Below are 14,257 nucleotides of genomic sequence, written 5' to 3'. Positions count from 1 at the left end.
TCCCTGACAGGCAGAGAAAGGAAACACAAGGGTCAAGCAACTCAAGAGGCAGCTGGAGGAGGCGGAGGAGGAGTCCCAGCGCATCAACGCCAACCGCAGGAAGCTGCAGCGGGAGCTGGACGAGGCCACGGAGAGCAACGAGGCCATGGGTCGGGAGGTGACCGCGCTCAGGAGCAAGCTCAGGTCAGCAGGCGCCCCCGGGTGGGGCTCGGCCGGCGGGCGGGGGGCCCAGGTCGGCCGGGAACGCCCCGAGCGGGGCTCCCCCCAGATCCCACCTGCCCCGAGGAGCCCACCCCGCTGTTCTCTGTGACAGCTGCTTCCCACCACGTCCTCCCAGCGAGAGGGAGGAGGCAGTACCAGTCTCCTGAAACCTGGGCTCCTTCACCCCTCCTCTGGACCTTGGGGCTGGATAACGGGGTCTCACGGCTGCCTGTGTGCCTGGGGAGGTGGAGCAGCATCCTTGACGTCTACCCACTCTGTGCAGTGCCTTCCCACCTCGTTGTCGGCCAAAACCGTCCCCAAATGGGCCCTGGGAGGACGGGGGCGAGCGGCTGCTTTCTCCCGTGCCCGCCCCCCTGGGCCCGCTCCCCAGGGCTCCTCCAGCTGGAGGGGTGGGGGCCAGCGTGACAGAGGGCCCGTCGACTCCTTCCCCAGCTGCAAGCCCACGCTGGGTGGTGATGGTTAGCCTCTCATGCATCCACGACACTACTTGCTTGGCTGTAACACAACCCAAGTTAATCCCACCTTCCCACCTTCCGCGGCTCACAGTGGTATGAGGAAAACCACCAACCACGTGGCCACTTCTCAGATTCTCCATTACCAACCCTGAGCGGACCTCAGAGCCCTGGTCATTCCTCCACTGTCCTGCCTCTCACAGACCTGCTCTTTACCTTCTCCCTAGACTCACCATCCCCCCGCCCACCCCCTTCCTCTCTCTCAGCCGGTATCCTGACTCCCTTAACGGAAAAGCTGGACATTACCCTGAAGCATAAACAACCTCCCACTGCCCCATCGACCCGCCTGTCCACGTCTCTGCTCATTTCTGCTTTTCCCCCCATTTCTGTGCAGACTGTCAGGTACCAAGACCAGCACGTCGTAGACCTACCTCTTGTTTACTCAGAGATGTTGCTCCAGAAATTCTTACCCTTCTCCTTCAGTTTTCTCCCTCTCCCTGAGTTATTCCATCAGCCGAAGAGATCTCTCAGCCCCCCTCCCTGCTACCCTTTATCACAACACTCTTAAGCCAGCGGTCTTCACCTAGCCCCAAGCAGCACATGCCACAGCCCCTCCCTCCTCAATGTACCTTCTTTCCTGGGCTTTCCACCTTCTGCCTGCACCTGGGTTCCGTCCTCCTGTCTTTCCTTGTCTTCTCTGCTGGCACCTCATCGTGAAGCCCACTTGCCACCGGCCTGCCCCAGGCCCCATCTCGCTTCTCCACCTTCAGCTCTTCTCACTCCCCTGGTGACCTCAGTCAGCCTGGAGGCTTTCAGATTCCATCTGAAAAGCAAGTGGCTTCCCAGTTTCTATCTCCATCCTTCTTTCTAGGACACCAGACCTGCTTGACATTCCCACTTGATGCCTATCAAGCAGGTCACACTTTGAGTCTTGATTGAACCCCTTCACCCCCAAACCAGCTCTCTCACAGTCTTCCCCAGGTCAGCAACTGGAATAAGGGTGCCATTAACCCAGGCCACAAACCTTGTGGTTTTATTTTTCCTCTTTATATCCTATATCCAATCTGTCAGAAAATCTGTTCTACATGCCCTTAAAAATACTGTACACCCAGAATCCAAGCACTTCTTGCCATCTGGTCCAAGTCACTCTCTTCCACCATGTAGATAATTTTCACAGCCCCCTCGTGGGTCTCACTGCTTCCAAGCTGGTCCCCTTATAATCTCTTCTCAGCACAGCAGCCTGAAGGATCCTGTTTAAATGGAGTCAGATCACAGCCCTCCTTTGCTTGGAACCCACCAACAGCTTCCACGTCACTCAGAGCCAAAGCAATGTCTTTACCAAAGTTTGTTCCATCAGGCCCTCCTCCGTCCACTGCCTCCTAGATTACCCCTCAGCCTCTTCACACGCTGCCCCAGGGCCTTTGCGCCGGCTGTTGCCTCTGCCTGGAAGGCTCTCGTTCTCTTCCTTCAGGTGTTACTCATCCATGTTACCTCACCTAGGTTTCCAACCTCATCCTCTATAGTTTGTTCTCTTACACACCTGTCACCATGTTATTTTATTTATTTTTCTCATTTGCAGTCTCTCTGGGCCTGCAGGCCTCATGAGCACAGAAGTTTTATCTGTTTACCCATCCCCAGTGTCTGGGAGAGTGCAGGGCACTATAAGCAAGCTTTCACTGAGTCAGAGGCGATGTTTCTCCAACCTCACTCTACCTTCGCCATGTCACCTGAGCCTCTTACGACTTAGTGTTGATCTGATATTTTCTTTGAAGTTAACTGTTCTAACTGTATACACCTCTATTTGCAAATCAAATGTACCACCCCTATATTAAACCAACATCACCAGCATCAGCAGATCACAATGAAGCTGAATACAGTGAAAACAAAACAATAGTTAGTTCTGGCTTCTGTGGCTACAAACTGATGACTATGCCCTGAATGCCTCCTGCTCAGTTAAAAATGGGAGTGACACAAGACATTAGCACCAAATACTCTCTCAGACATAATCAGATGTATTTTCAAAAGACCTGAAATAAGAATACCTTTCTCACTGTGCAATTCAGTTATCCAGCATGCCCAGGAACTATCTGCAGTCACTGGGCCTATGGATTCCAGACTTTTGAGAACCACTGCATGAGACAAGGGGGAAACCCAAACCACTTGCAGAAGGCTCAGGGTACAAGGTGGGGGGCTGTGGGCCCCCAGTGAGGGACTGGTGACCCTCTCGGGTCCAGCAGGGGCTTGGGAGCAACCCCCAGGGTGACCGTCGGTGGAGGAGAGCTGTTTGTACCACAGAGACCCCCCCCAGGATTCGCTCTGCTGGTGACTGGACATGCCCCCCGCCCCCCCCGCCTCCCCACAGAGGCTGGGCTGAGCGGTGGGCAAGCAGCCCCACTCCACCTGGCACTCCTTTGCCGTCACTGCTCCCTTTTCTTGGGACCAATGATTCTTCTAGCATATGCTGAACATCCTGGACAGCTTACCTATCTAGGCCATACAGACGAGCACCAAACCATTTGTTACAGTCCTACTATGAGCACACACACCATAGGTTGAAGACAGGCCAGACCTTTTCTGCCTGAATGTTCTAGATGTACAAAAACCTAAAATCAAGCACTAAGCTTCACATGAGGTCGGCAGGCTCCTCATGAGCCAGCTCCTCAGTGAACAAGGAATTGCAAAGCAAAGTTCATAGTTTTACCAATCATCTAAGTCTCAACACAAGCCCTCTTTAAAGCCGGACCAACGCACCCATCAGCTGCCACAGTGCCAGCCATTTCCAGCATGAGCTATGTCCACCTCTGCCTTCCTGCCATAGGTAAAAGCAATGAAGACAAATGATAATACAGTGAGATGCTCCTGCGGGCTCCTCGCCTGGGTCTTTTCATGTTCTGTTCCCACATGGGTCTTTTGGACTAGCTCACTCAAGTGCCTTTACCTTCCTGAACAGGTATGCCTAAGGGAAGGAAGCCACCTGCATTCTTAAAAGCAGCTCTGAAATACAGAAATTTGCCGTTTAATTGAAAAAAGCGGCTTGTCCTTTTGTGTGCAAGCCTAAGAGCTCTTGGCTCAGCTGCTCCACTGAAAGGTTGACTTAGAAGTGCCTTTAATTATTTAATTGAAGCAAATGCCTTTAATGATTAAAAGTGCACTAGAGCGGGCTCCCTCCCGTTCACTGACGGTAACCACCAGGGACTCTCTCTCTTTGCAGAGGCCCCCTCCCCCAGGACACTCCGCAATGACTCACCAGGTATCATACCTTCAGCTTCGCAGCTCATGTGTGTTGCACTTGGTTTCTGCTTCCTTTCTGCCCATCGCGCCCTCCCTGCCCCTTGGTCCCCCTCTTTTTTGGCCCTCACAAATTTCCATGAGATTCCTGCAGAATCTTAAGGCTTGGGTATATTAGTTCAAAACCGTCTTTCATCCAAACCAAGATCAACCCAAGACGATCCCATCTCTTGACCATTTTCCTTCCCTTCTTCTGCTTTGGCACATGACACGGCACCGAACATGTCCTTGCCACCGTGTGTCGGAGTTTAGCGGCTGTGTGTATGTCACTTGGACTGTACTGACCTGCGAAAGAGGGCCTCTCTGCACCATTAGGACACTCGGCTGTGCTGTCCTCCCTCTTCCAGTTAAGACACCACACCAGGTGGTATGACAGCTCCACATTCTGGGCGCGTTCCTGGAGAATGGCTTCAATCCGGCTAGTCTGGTTCACACATCAGAATTAACAAAGCACAGGTTCATCGTAACTGCAGCCCAACAACTTGTCCCCCACTGTTGGACTTTCACAAACTTTCTATGAAGGACATGAGCTCTCACCGCAACGGCTTACGGCTGCTGGGGCTGCGTGAGGTCTAAGGAAGGCCTAGCTAACTGCATTTTCAGTGCACGCAGGCCACTGCACAGCCGAACACCATCCAGGCCGAGCCTTTTCCAGAGGTCTCACGGGCATGAATCACGGACGGGGGAATGGACACCCAAGGCTCGAGGAAGCACCCAGGCCCTCAACTTCTCTGAGATTCTAACAACTGGTTCACACATGAAGTTAGGCAGCTAGGGCCTGGTTTTCCTCTTTCTCCTTGAGAGGCCAAGCCCACCCTGGCCGTGCTCACCTTCTCTTTTGGAGAATCTCAGTTTTGCTGTTGTTACTCAAATACTTAAAGCTGGATTAGGTCTTGGCAGGAGCTTTAAAAAGCCTCTAAGACTAGTTAGTGAGCAGCTCTCCTGCCAGCTCACTGGGCTTGTAAGATGAGCAGTACTCTTGTGCTGGCCAGACTGTAGGACCCCCAGTTAATGGGAAGGCGAGTCCTCTCGAAGCAGCAGGTGCTTATACTCTTGTGCTGATTCCTGGCGTGCTGGCCGTGCCTTGGACAAATGAGTCCTTGAAGAGAATCCATATTCTCCAGGATCACACCCTTTAAGAAAGTCTTTAGAGGGTTCCCTTTCTTCCTGGGACAGGTATAGCCACTGTCAACCTTTGAGTAAGATTTGAAACCCATCCCTTCAAGGGCGCCTGAACTGGAAGACAGATTGCAGGGCTGGTGACTGAGCAGGGGGCTTACGGGGGCCCAGAGTACGATGAACTTCATAGATCAAAGGAGCTAATCTATTAAGCTCTTCCAGCTAGCATATACACAGACTCTTCCAAGGGGTAAGAGCTTGGGGGCCTGTAGGGTGCAGGGCTGTTCCCAGGCCCAGGCAATCCCACTGCGTTTGGAGCCTGGAGAGCAGAGGCAGATTGCTGCCCCTACCCTGAGGCCCTAGTTCTTGCAAACATGGTGCTAAAGCAAGAAAAGACTCGCAAAGGTTTCTTCTAGAGGTGATGGAAAGCTAGTTCTGAGGGAGCTGGAGGCCCCAGGGTTTCCCTCTGAAGGGAGTGAGGCTGGCCTGAGTCTTCAGCTGGGAGTGGCTGCAACTTTATTTATTCCTGATCTCTGCACCTTGGAAAGTACCATTTTCTGAACCTGGGTGGGTTTTCCCAGGTTCTACCTCCCTTGGGCCCCAAAAGGGTCACGTTGGGATTCCCCTTCTCAGCCTTCAGGGATCTCTGGTCCTTGCTTCTGCCTCGTCTCACGTGTCTGCCTTGTCCTGTTCGCAGAATTGGCAGCTGGGCTGGGCTCACGCCCTCCTGGCGTTTCTGTCCAGCCTTTGTGTGGTGAAGGTGGTTGCTTTTGTTATAGAAAGTCTGCTTTCTTCTTGGAAATCCTAAAATTAGTTAAGACCTATCCTCCGATTCAGGTCAAACAGGGCCAGCACGACCATTTGTTGTTGCTGAAAACAGAGAACGTTTCTGGCAAACGGTGGAAGTTAAGTGTGGTGGCTGTGATTTCCTCCTCCCACCTGCCCTCACCACCCCATGCAAGGCCTCCCTTCAGGGCCTGGTGGTAAACCATCTGATGGGAGGAGTTAGGACAAAGAGGAAGAGGTGTCCTGCCAGCTAGAGCTCGAATACTCATGGAACTAACAAGTCTGACTTATTTTTCCAACAGATAATCATTGAACACCTACTGTATGCCATGCATGGCACCTGCCATGGTGAGCAAAAATCACACGAGATCCCTGCCAGCCTGGGACCTCAGTCCAAGAGTTCAGCTCCATACAAGCAGAGTGCCCCTCTGGCCTACATACAGTGGCCTCTCTCCCTCAAGGCTGCTCTGGACTTCATTTTTACCTTTTTCTAATTGAAAACCTAAAACGCTCCCCTTTTTTCCATCTGACAGTGAGGTACAGAGTGGGAACACATATTCTCCTTCACGAATGCCAAGTATGAAAAACACCCTACAGGACCTGTCCCCTCCTGCCCCACCACATTTGTCTTTTTAATTTTCTTTTCTAAATAAAAGACCACAGCAGACCAGGATCCTATGGGTCATCAAATGACCAAGTCAGACATTTTTTAAAGCAGGTTATTTCTGCTTTGGAAAACCTACTTTCCCCCCATTCCAGCTGGTTAAATGTAACCATGCCTTGAGATTGGTCAGGATTGACCTTCCACCTGAATACTTGCATCTCATTTGTTTGAGTTTGTTTGTGTTTGTTTTGTGCCCCCTTCAAAAAAATCTCTTCCAACCTCAGGGGAGATTTCTGTACTACAGAATTGTGTTTTCTTAAAACCTGCAGGCGTGGAAACGAGACCACTTTTGTTCCGTCTAGAAGGTCTGGAGGACGGAGAGTTATTGAAAACGCAGATGCTTCTGAGGAGGAGATGGACGCCCGCGACGCAGACTTCAACGGAACCAAAACCAGTGAATAAACAACTTGCTAAGAACAGAACAAAACGAAACCCGGTGGACTCTGCTCAGCACTGTCTAAGTCCATTTTCAGATTCCAAACATCACAGACACCACACGCAATAAATGTAGAAACCACCACCCTGTGTTCGGGGTGTGATTTCAGTTCTGAGTGATATACCAGATGAGAAAAGTCCGACGGGAGACACACCCCACTCCTTCTACCAATGAATGGAGCAACGATTTTGAGTTTATAGAAAAATATATCCACAGTAATGAATCACTGGCAACTTAGTTTACAAGAAATGGGGAGAAAGTCACCAAAATGGGTGCCACTGCCTGCCACCCCCAGGCAATTCCTTAACCCGTGTATCCTTCCAGGGCCCTAAGAAGGCCCTTGTTTGAGAATTCGTCCCCCCGGGTTACCTCACCTCCGACGTGCACAATTCACTGAGACAAAGTGCCTTCTGTAGTCACGTGAATTAAAAAGGAGACACTGCTGGAACGGATGAGAGCAGGAATGTTACACTGTTTTATAAGCACCCCAACTGTACTTAAGAACACCTTCACTAATAAAAGGTTACAAATCACTAGCACATAGTTGGCTTTTCTGTTGAGCTGTTTTCTATGGAGGAATAGAACCGGGCGGCGTTCTCATTTATCTTCACAAGGATGCTGTGAAGTCAGGGTTATTTCATACATGGGGAAACTGAGGCCTAGGGAGGTGAACTAAACCATCCAAGATCCCACCGCTGGCAAAAGAGCAGAGATGCAAAGTGAGTCTATGTGAGGGGGTCTGCCCAACCAGGAGTTGGGCAGCTCTGGGTTAGGGACCAGGAAGAGTATCTTAATCAAAGCAACTTGTATATAATGTGAAGAATACAAGATTTTCTTGAATTTTTAAATTAAAACACAAAGACTTTGCCCAGCAGGGGTCAACAAACATTTTCTGTAAAGGCCAGAGAGTAAACATTTTAAGCTGCTTGTAGTCTCTGTCACAGTCAATTTTTTTTTTTTAAACAAACCTTCAAAAAACCGAAAAAACACTCTCAGCACAGGAACCATACAAAGCCAGGCCATGGGGCCTTACCTTCCTCAGCTTGAGTGTTCTTGACAGATCTGTGCAAACGTTCTACTCAACACAAATGACTCCATACACCAACTCCATGGGGTCAAACAGATTTGAGGAGAGAGGAAATAGGTTAACTGAAAATATTTAATGGAATGACCAAATGCTCTATACCCTGAACGATACCCAAACATATCCTAAATACAGTTCTAAGAAGCTAACTTTAAAGGCAATTTTTTAAAAGTAGGTTTTTCATATGTAGTTAGTTAAAAACCTGAAGTCTTCCATCATTGTTCAAGCAAACAGAAATACAAACAAAGCAGCATTTACTGACCACCACCGACTAGTTGAAAATTAGTTTCTCTTGATTTTATTGTTCTTTTAAAAAAATAAAAGTACACCTTTTACTGATACAAGAATGTTTTGAGGGTTATGAACTGGACGCCAAAGTTTAATTCTCTGTTGAATTCCAGTAGTGCCTGAAAACTTCTATTTTCAACTCAAGGATATTTTTGCTGCTGTTTGGAAAATAACTTAGTGACAAAACGTTGTTAAGTTGCATGCATGTTCCTGGATTTATGTGCCCTTGTTATTTGCATCCAAAGGCAGGAGACAACATTTCACAAGAAGCAGGAAGCAACATATTCACCATTGATGCTGGATATCCTGTGTTCATGTCTTCTTTGACAAGGCGGCTTCCAACAGGAATCCTGGGAGTTTAATCTGATTTGAAGGTCACCCAATTATTTCATCCCGGCTTTGAATGGGCCCTGAGAAAGGGCCCCCATTATCAAGGCCACTCCACCCCTAACAACCCTCAGGGTCCTTTAGCGGAGGTCATCCCCAGGTCAGGGCAGATGGCTCAGGAGAACTAAAAGTTGGGATTGATCTAAAGAGGACACAGACTGTCCACTGGCCTGGCCCACACGAGAGTTACCCTGAAACTCAAGCACACCTCTGAAAGCCTCAGAGAGAGACAGGCTAAAAACTCCATGAGGTACACTGTACCACAGTTTCTTAAAAAAGGCATGTGCCTATTTACTCTTTGCTCCTCGACATGATTTCAGTACACAGATCCTTCCTGTGTCATAGAACACTGGGGGATTTTTGTTCTGGAAGACAGCTCCAGCTGAGTGGGGGCTGCACTGAGTCTGAGATGGGCTCAGGTCCCACTTTTAAGACATCTCCAGACATTAAAAAGACCTGTCAAGACCAGCCAGGACTCAGGTCAGCGAACGTGATGGGCACCTATACCTTGACCCCTCTGCAGAGCCTGTCTGTCCCTGTCTGTTTGCAGCACACTAAGCAGGGAGGCTGGGGATCATGAGACAACATTTCACAGACACAGCCAGCAGGGGCCACGGGCAACAGCTTCAGTCACTGGCTTGAGTGACGGCTTGCTCCTATTTCTCAAACTAACAAAAAAACCCAAAACCTATTTTTGAGAGGGGAAGAAAGGTAACAACTCCCACACAGGCACCAGGGGCTGCAGCTTCCATGGCTTTCCTAAAGCAACATCTTGACTACACCCTGGGCTGACGGCAGTGATGGTGAGGAAATAATTGAAGGCGACTTCCCAAATTCCAGGCATTTTCCCAACCTTCAGACAGAGTAAACCAAATTAAGCAGACATTATAGCTGTTACACACTGGCTAGCATTGGGGCCCACCAAGTTATAAGAGTATCAAGAATCAGGAGCAGTGTCTCCCTGGGTCTCAATTTCCTCTCCTGTGAAATGAAGAAAAGGACACTAGCTCTCTAGCTCTCACAGTCCCAAGGCCACACAAAAAGCCCAGCAGCAGAAGACTCTCTAAAAATAGACACTTCTAAAGGCATGTAAGCTATGTGCATTCCTTTCCTATCATCTGTCTGCCACAGATCCACCGAATTTACATAGCCAGGGGTCCAGTAAGATGGTGGCACCTTTTAGAAAACTAATGAATCTGGAAGGTGGTCTGATTTTCCTCAGGCAAGAAAATAAATGAAGCCACTAGAGATCAGATACGTGTTTTCTAATCAGGTGACCGGCTTCAGGAATCTCATCTGGCTGGAATTTAGTTTCAGTTTCCTGAAGGTTTCTAAAGATTTTTTTTTAAATAGAAAAAAATCCTCTTCTGGGGGAAGCAGAGCAGTGTTTGAAGCTTAAGTCCCAAACAAGTGATTTATACAGGACATTCTCACAGCATGACCAGGAGTTGGGGCTGCAGAATCAAATAATAAAAATGAGCCTCTTTCTGGCTGTATGCTCAAACTAGAAGATTCCACCTAACTGTCTCAAGGGACAGTGGGAGAGGATAGAGTTCACTGACATAATCCAGCAGCTTTTAAAAACAGCTACTGGTTATGGGTTAGAGGCTCCCACCGGGAGTGGACAGCACGTAGTACTGACCCTTTGTCACCCAGAGGCACGCTGGTGCTGCTTGACCGTCTGTCACCACCATCTCTGTTCTTGCTCCCCCGTCCTGAGGCTGGGCCGCTTGCTCGGTTTGGGGACTGATCATACACGAAGTTCCGGCAGGATGCAAGCTTGGACTCCAGTGCCTGGAGAGAAATATGCTTTCATCTCTCAAGTTAAAGGCAAGAACTATTATTTCACGGGAGTCTGCACACAGACAACAACCTAAAACAGTGGTTCTCATGTTGTGTTGGGCATTAGTATTCCAAAGTGGGGTTCCAAAGGAACCCAATTTAGATCCAGCTCTTAGAACGGCTGGCCTAAGATATTTAGGAGCTTCTTGAAAAACCACACACCCTCCTTAATACCCATGTCTGCCTATAGGAAATACGAAATCAACTTTTGGAATCATTTACTCTTGTTTACATTGTTAAACATGCAGAGTGGCAGGAGGTTTGAACGAGGACTTTGCCTTGCTGTAAACAGACCCTGCAAAAACTAAAAGGGCACTGAGCCCACCCCAGGCCTCTCTATTCTCAAACTGTGCATTACAACAGAGACCTGGTTATGTAACAGAAAACCAGACAACCAAGAGCCAAAAGCAAAAATATAAGAAATGAGTTGGAAGCTTCTTGTCAGATGCAGTTCTGAATAAACACACGCTGGGTGATGACAGACTGGCAGGATTATTATCTGGCCTTCCAGGCATTATTTTTTAAAAATAAAAGAAACAACTACAGAGAATACCTACATTATTTCTTAAGCACAGAAGAATCCTTCCCTGTAATGAATATAAAGCCTTTCAAGATTTTCTCTTTAACTGCCTAATAAGAAAAGGCAATTTTCAAATGTTTCTCAGTTTTTCCAAATTAAGAAACAAAATATCACAGAAACTATCTGAATTCCCCAAATTCCAAGGAAGAACAGGAGAGGAGCAGTAAAGTATACAAAGGGTGGCTCAGCATCAGAGCTCTAGGTATCTGTCAGTACCATCCACAGTGGCACAAATGATTCTAAGGGACACTCCAGAGCCGAGCTACACCTAAAACTCATGAAATCTCTGTTCAGGGGGAAAGGAACTGGGAAGGTCAATCCTCTCCAATATCCTGAAGGACAGGCAAGAAGCTGTGCCAAGCCCCAGGCAGGCATGGGCCTTACCCCCACTTTCCGCAGCAGGTCTCCCACGATGTTGAGGGCTGATATCCGGGCCGCAGGCGTGAGCGGGGTCCCTCCCTTGGAGTCATCCAGACCTGGGTGTGCAAAGGGAAGCACATGGAACACCCATCTGCAGTCCTAAGTCTGTGCGCCAACATCTCTAAATGCGAAACCCCATGGGTGGGTGAGGAAAGCTGACTCTTCCCTTTGATTCTGGATGCTGCTCTGTTTCATCTGACATTTAACTATCTAACACACTAAGTCTATTTGATGGCCAGTGTTTCACAGCCTTACAGTGACTGTATTAAATATTTATCTTAATAGGCTGTTCTTTTAAAACAGATCAAAAGAAGCCCTCTTGAAATTCTAGGGATCCACAGAGTTAGCTAACAGAAATAGCATCTGAGCAAACCACATTTGTAAGGGTTCTGCTCTACACAGCCTCTCTCCCCAAGGCAGGATCTCAGGGCCCAGCCAGACCTGCCAAATCAGAGGTGCCCAGCTGACTGGCATGAATACCAAAGAGTGGGAAATGCTGCTGTGGACTGGGATTCTGGGACTCTCACCAGTCTCTGCATTGCAGAGGACAAGCAGTATGTGGCAATGTCAGCCCTGGGCCAGCCTGCCTGGGTTTGAGGCCCGTCTGTGTGTCTTCAGGCAAGCGGCTCTGCTCAGGGCCTCGGTCTCCTCGCCCACCAAACTGGGATAGTAGCACTTGCATTACTTGACCTTGGGCAGGTGGTGAGAATTCAGTGAGGTCATGTGGATATATGCCAAGCCCTTCAAGCAGTCACACACACTGAGCACTTTGTAATTGTCCATTGTCATTGTTTGCTATTAAGTGGCCCAATCAAAGTATCACAGTTGATTAGTCAGCAGAGGGACGGGTGAGAACTCCTATTTCTCATCTTTACTACACAGCACAGGTTACACTGGCTCCAGTTCTGAATGCATATACTCCTGGACCCACACAACTTTTTTATTTAGTTACTGAAACTTTAACTTTGGAAGATTTCATATACACCAAGAGGATTTCTGGTGTCTGGTGAAGAATGGCAATGTCTGCTGATGCTGGGCCCATGTTCCCTGTGGTAGAGCAAAGTGGCAGCAGCCCCCTCTACATGTGGCTTCCATTTTCCAGCTCACCACAGACTCCACTGCTCCCTACTGCCTCACACCCAAGAGGCCCTTCTCACTTGCCTCAATGCTCTGCCTGTGATTATCCCAGTCTGCTCCCTGCTGTACAGCCTGGTCCATTTCTCTCTCACCCAGGACCACTCCAGGTTCTCACCTGGAAAAGCTCTGTGAAGCAAAGAAAATCCTCCTCATTTTCCCATTCCCCTTACCATGTCTGAAGGTCCCTGGTGTGTTTAAGCTAGAGCTGGGTCCTCGATGAGCTGTGGGAGTTGACGGCACAGAGCCAGTGGCTTGCACAGCTGTTTCTGTCCTTTCCATTTCCACCGAGCTGGGCATGGGGGTCCTGGGTTTCTCCTGCTTTTGCTGCACAGCCAATTCTTGCCGCAAATCTGGCCAGGGAAAGGATTCAGATTAAATCCTTGCTTTGGATGATGGAGGAAGAGGAGGGTCAACAGTAGATTCTGGTCAGGAGAAAGTAGTACCCGAAGTACCAGTGTGAAAACCCTGAAGGCAGTGAAACCTGTGGGGCCCTGCCTAGCAGGCTTATGAAACTATGATTTCTCTTATGAGTAAAAATGCAAATGTTTAAACAGGTTTTTAAAACTATGGCAGTGATACACAAATGCTTTTATTGTTTCAAAAAATCCCAATGTGGCAGGGCACATGGAATACTAAGGGGGAATATGCTTTCCCATCCATCCCCATACTCCCTCCTCACTCATGATCACCACAACAAGGGCATCTTTTCAACCCTTTTTGTCTGCCTTTTCACACGTACCGTTTCAGGTATGTGCATACCTACTAAAAAGAATTTTTTCCTTTTAATCCCTCTTCTACCAGCTACACATTAGAAACTAAATTAATTTATAAACTGGGACTTTTTAACAATCTTTTCTGTACCCAACTGGGATGATCCACTAATGTCTTGCTGCAGTTTGGAAATGCCACCTCTGGAAATGCTCACCTCCAAAGGCAAATGCTGATGAGGTCCTGGAATTCTAAGCAACATGTATCAGCTGCCTTCAAGTCACACAAATACTGGGCTAGCTGGCAATTCCATCACTAGGAATTTTCTCCCTGCAAAATTTCCATGCTCCTACTGAGCATGAAGCCATTGGTGGGTTTAAATGCTCACAAGGGGCCTTTAAGGGTTTGGACATCTGACGATCCTTAGCATGGGAGGCACCAAGGCTAGAGCCTGCCTGGTGTAGTCCCCTGCCCTCTGACCAGGCAGCCTGTGTGCCAAGGACGGCATGGATTGCCAGCAAGGTAACACTGGTCAGTGCTGTAGAACGAAATGTTCTCAGGTAGGGAGAGCGGACCGTGCTCATGAGAGTGTGCAGAATGCAGCTAATGCCTTCTGACCTCTGGCTTCATCCTTTAGTCGCTGAACAGATTCTAGGAGATTCTCCTTTTCATCAAGTTCACTCTCCAGGAAGGCATTTCTTTCAATGGCTTGATTCAAGCGCTGTTCAAAGTCTTCCAGAGACATGATGGTGGCCCTGTGTAAGAGACAAGCAAAGTGGTCCAGGAGAGCAAACCACCAGATGCAATCCATCTGGTACGTACAGACCTGGGAGACAGGCAGGGT

General features: G+C 48.7%; 2 protein-coding genes across 9 annotated transcripts in view; one reads left to right on the top strand and one right to left on the bottom strand.

Annotated features, from left to right (window-relative positions):
* MYH11 (myosin heavy chain 11) overlaps positions 1 to 7,503 on the top strand; it is a 112,464-nt gene extending 104,961 nt beyond the window's left edge. For 2 of the 4 annotated variants that reach the window (XM_036917904.2, XM_036917903.2), the window contains 3 exons: positions 11 to 183; positions 3,886 to 3,924; positions 6,801 to 7,021. In XM_036917904.2, the coding sequence (XP_036773799.2) occupies positions 11 to 183; positions 3,886 to 3,916 (204 nt within the window). In that variant the 3' untranslated portion in view covers positions 3,917 to 3,924; positions 6,801 to 7,021. Of the gene's footprint in view, positions 1 to 10; positions 184 to 3,885; positions 3,925 to 6,800 lie in introns of all 4 variants that reach the window. The other 2 variants (XM_036917902.2, XM_036917900.2) reach the window with 1 other exon arrangement.
* Positions 7,504 to 8,323: 820 nt separating this feature from the next.
* The window catches only part of NDE1 (nudE neurodevelopment protein 1), a 31,090-nt gene continuing 25,156 nt past the window's right edge, over positions 8,324 to 14,257 (bottom strand). For 3 of the 5 annotated variants that reach the window (XM_057486972.1, XM_057486974.1, XM_057486973.1), the window contains 5 exons: positions 14,032 to 14,168; positions 12,876 to 13,055; positions 11,533 to 11,624; positions 10,369 to 10,520; positions 8,324 to 8,702 (listed from right to left, as the gene is read on the bottom strand). In XM_057486972.1, coding sequence (XP_057342955.1) covers positions 8,600 to 8,702; positions 10,369 to 10,520; positions 11,533 to 11,624; positions 12,876 to 13,055; positions 14,032 to 14,168 — 664 coding nt within the window. In that variant the 3' untranslated portion in view covers positions 8,324 to 8,599. Of the gene's footprint in view, positions 10,521 to 11,532; positions 11,625 to 12,875; positions 13,056 to 14,031; positions 14,169 to 14,257 lie in introns of all 5 variants that reach the window. The other 2 variants (XM_036917909.2, XM_057486971.1) reach the window with 2 other exon arrangements.

Source organism: Manis pentadactyla, chromosome 10, assembly GCF_030020395.1.
Source record: "Manis pentadactyla isolate mManPen7 chromosome 10, mManPen7.hap1, whole genome shotgun sequence".
NCBI classification, from domain to species: Eukaryota; Metazoa; Chordata; class Mammalia; order Pholidota; family Manidae; genus Manis; species Manis pentadactyla.
Note: the sequence above shows the minus strand (reverse complement) of the source record. Positions and strands in the feature narration are given on the sequence as shown.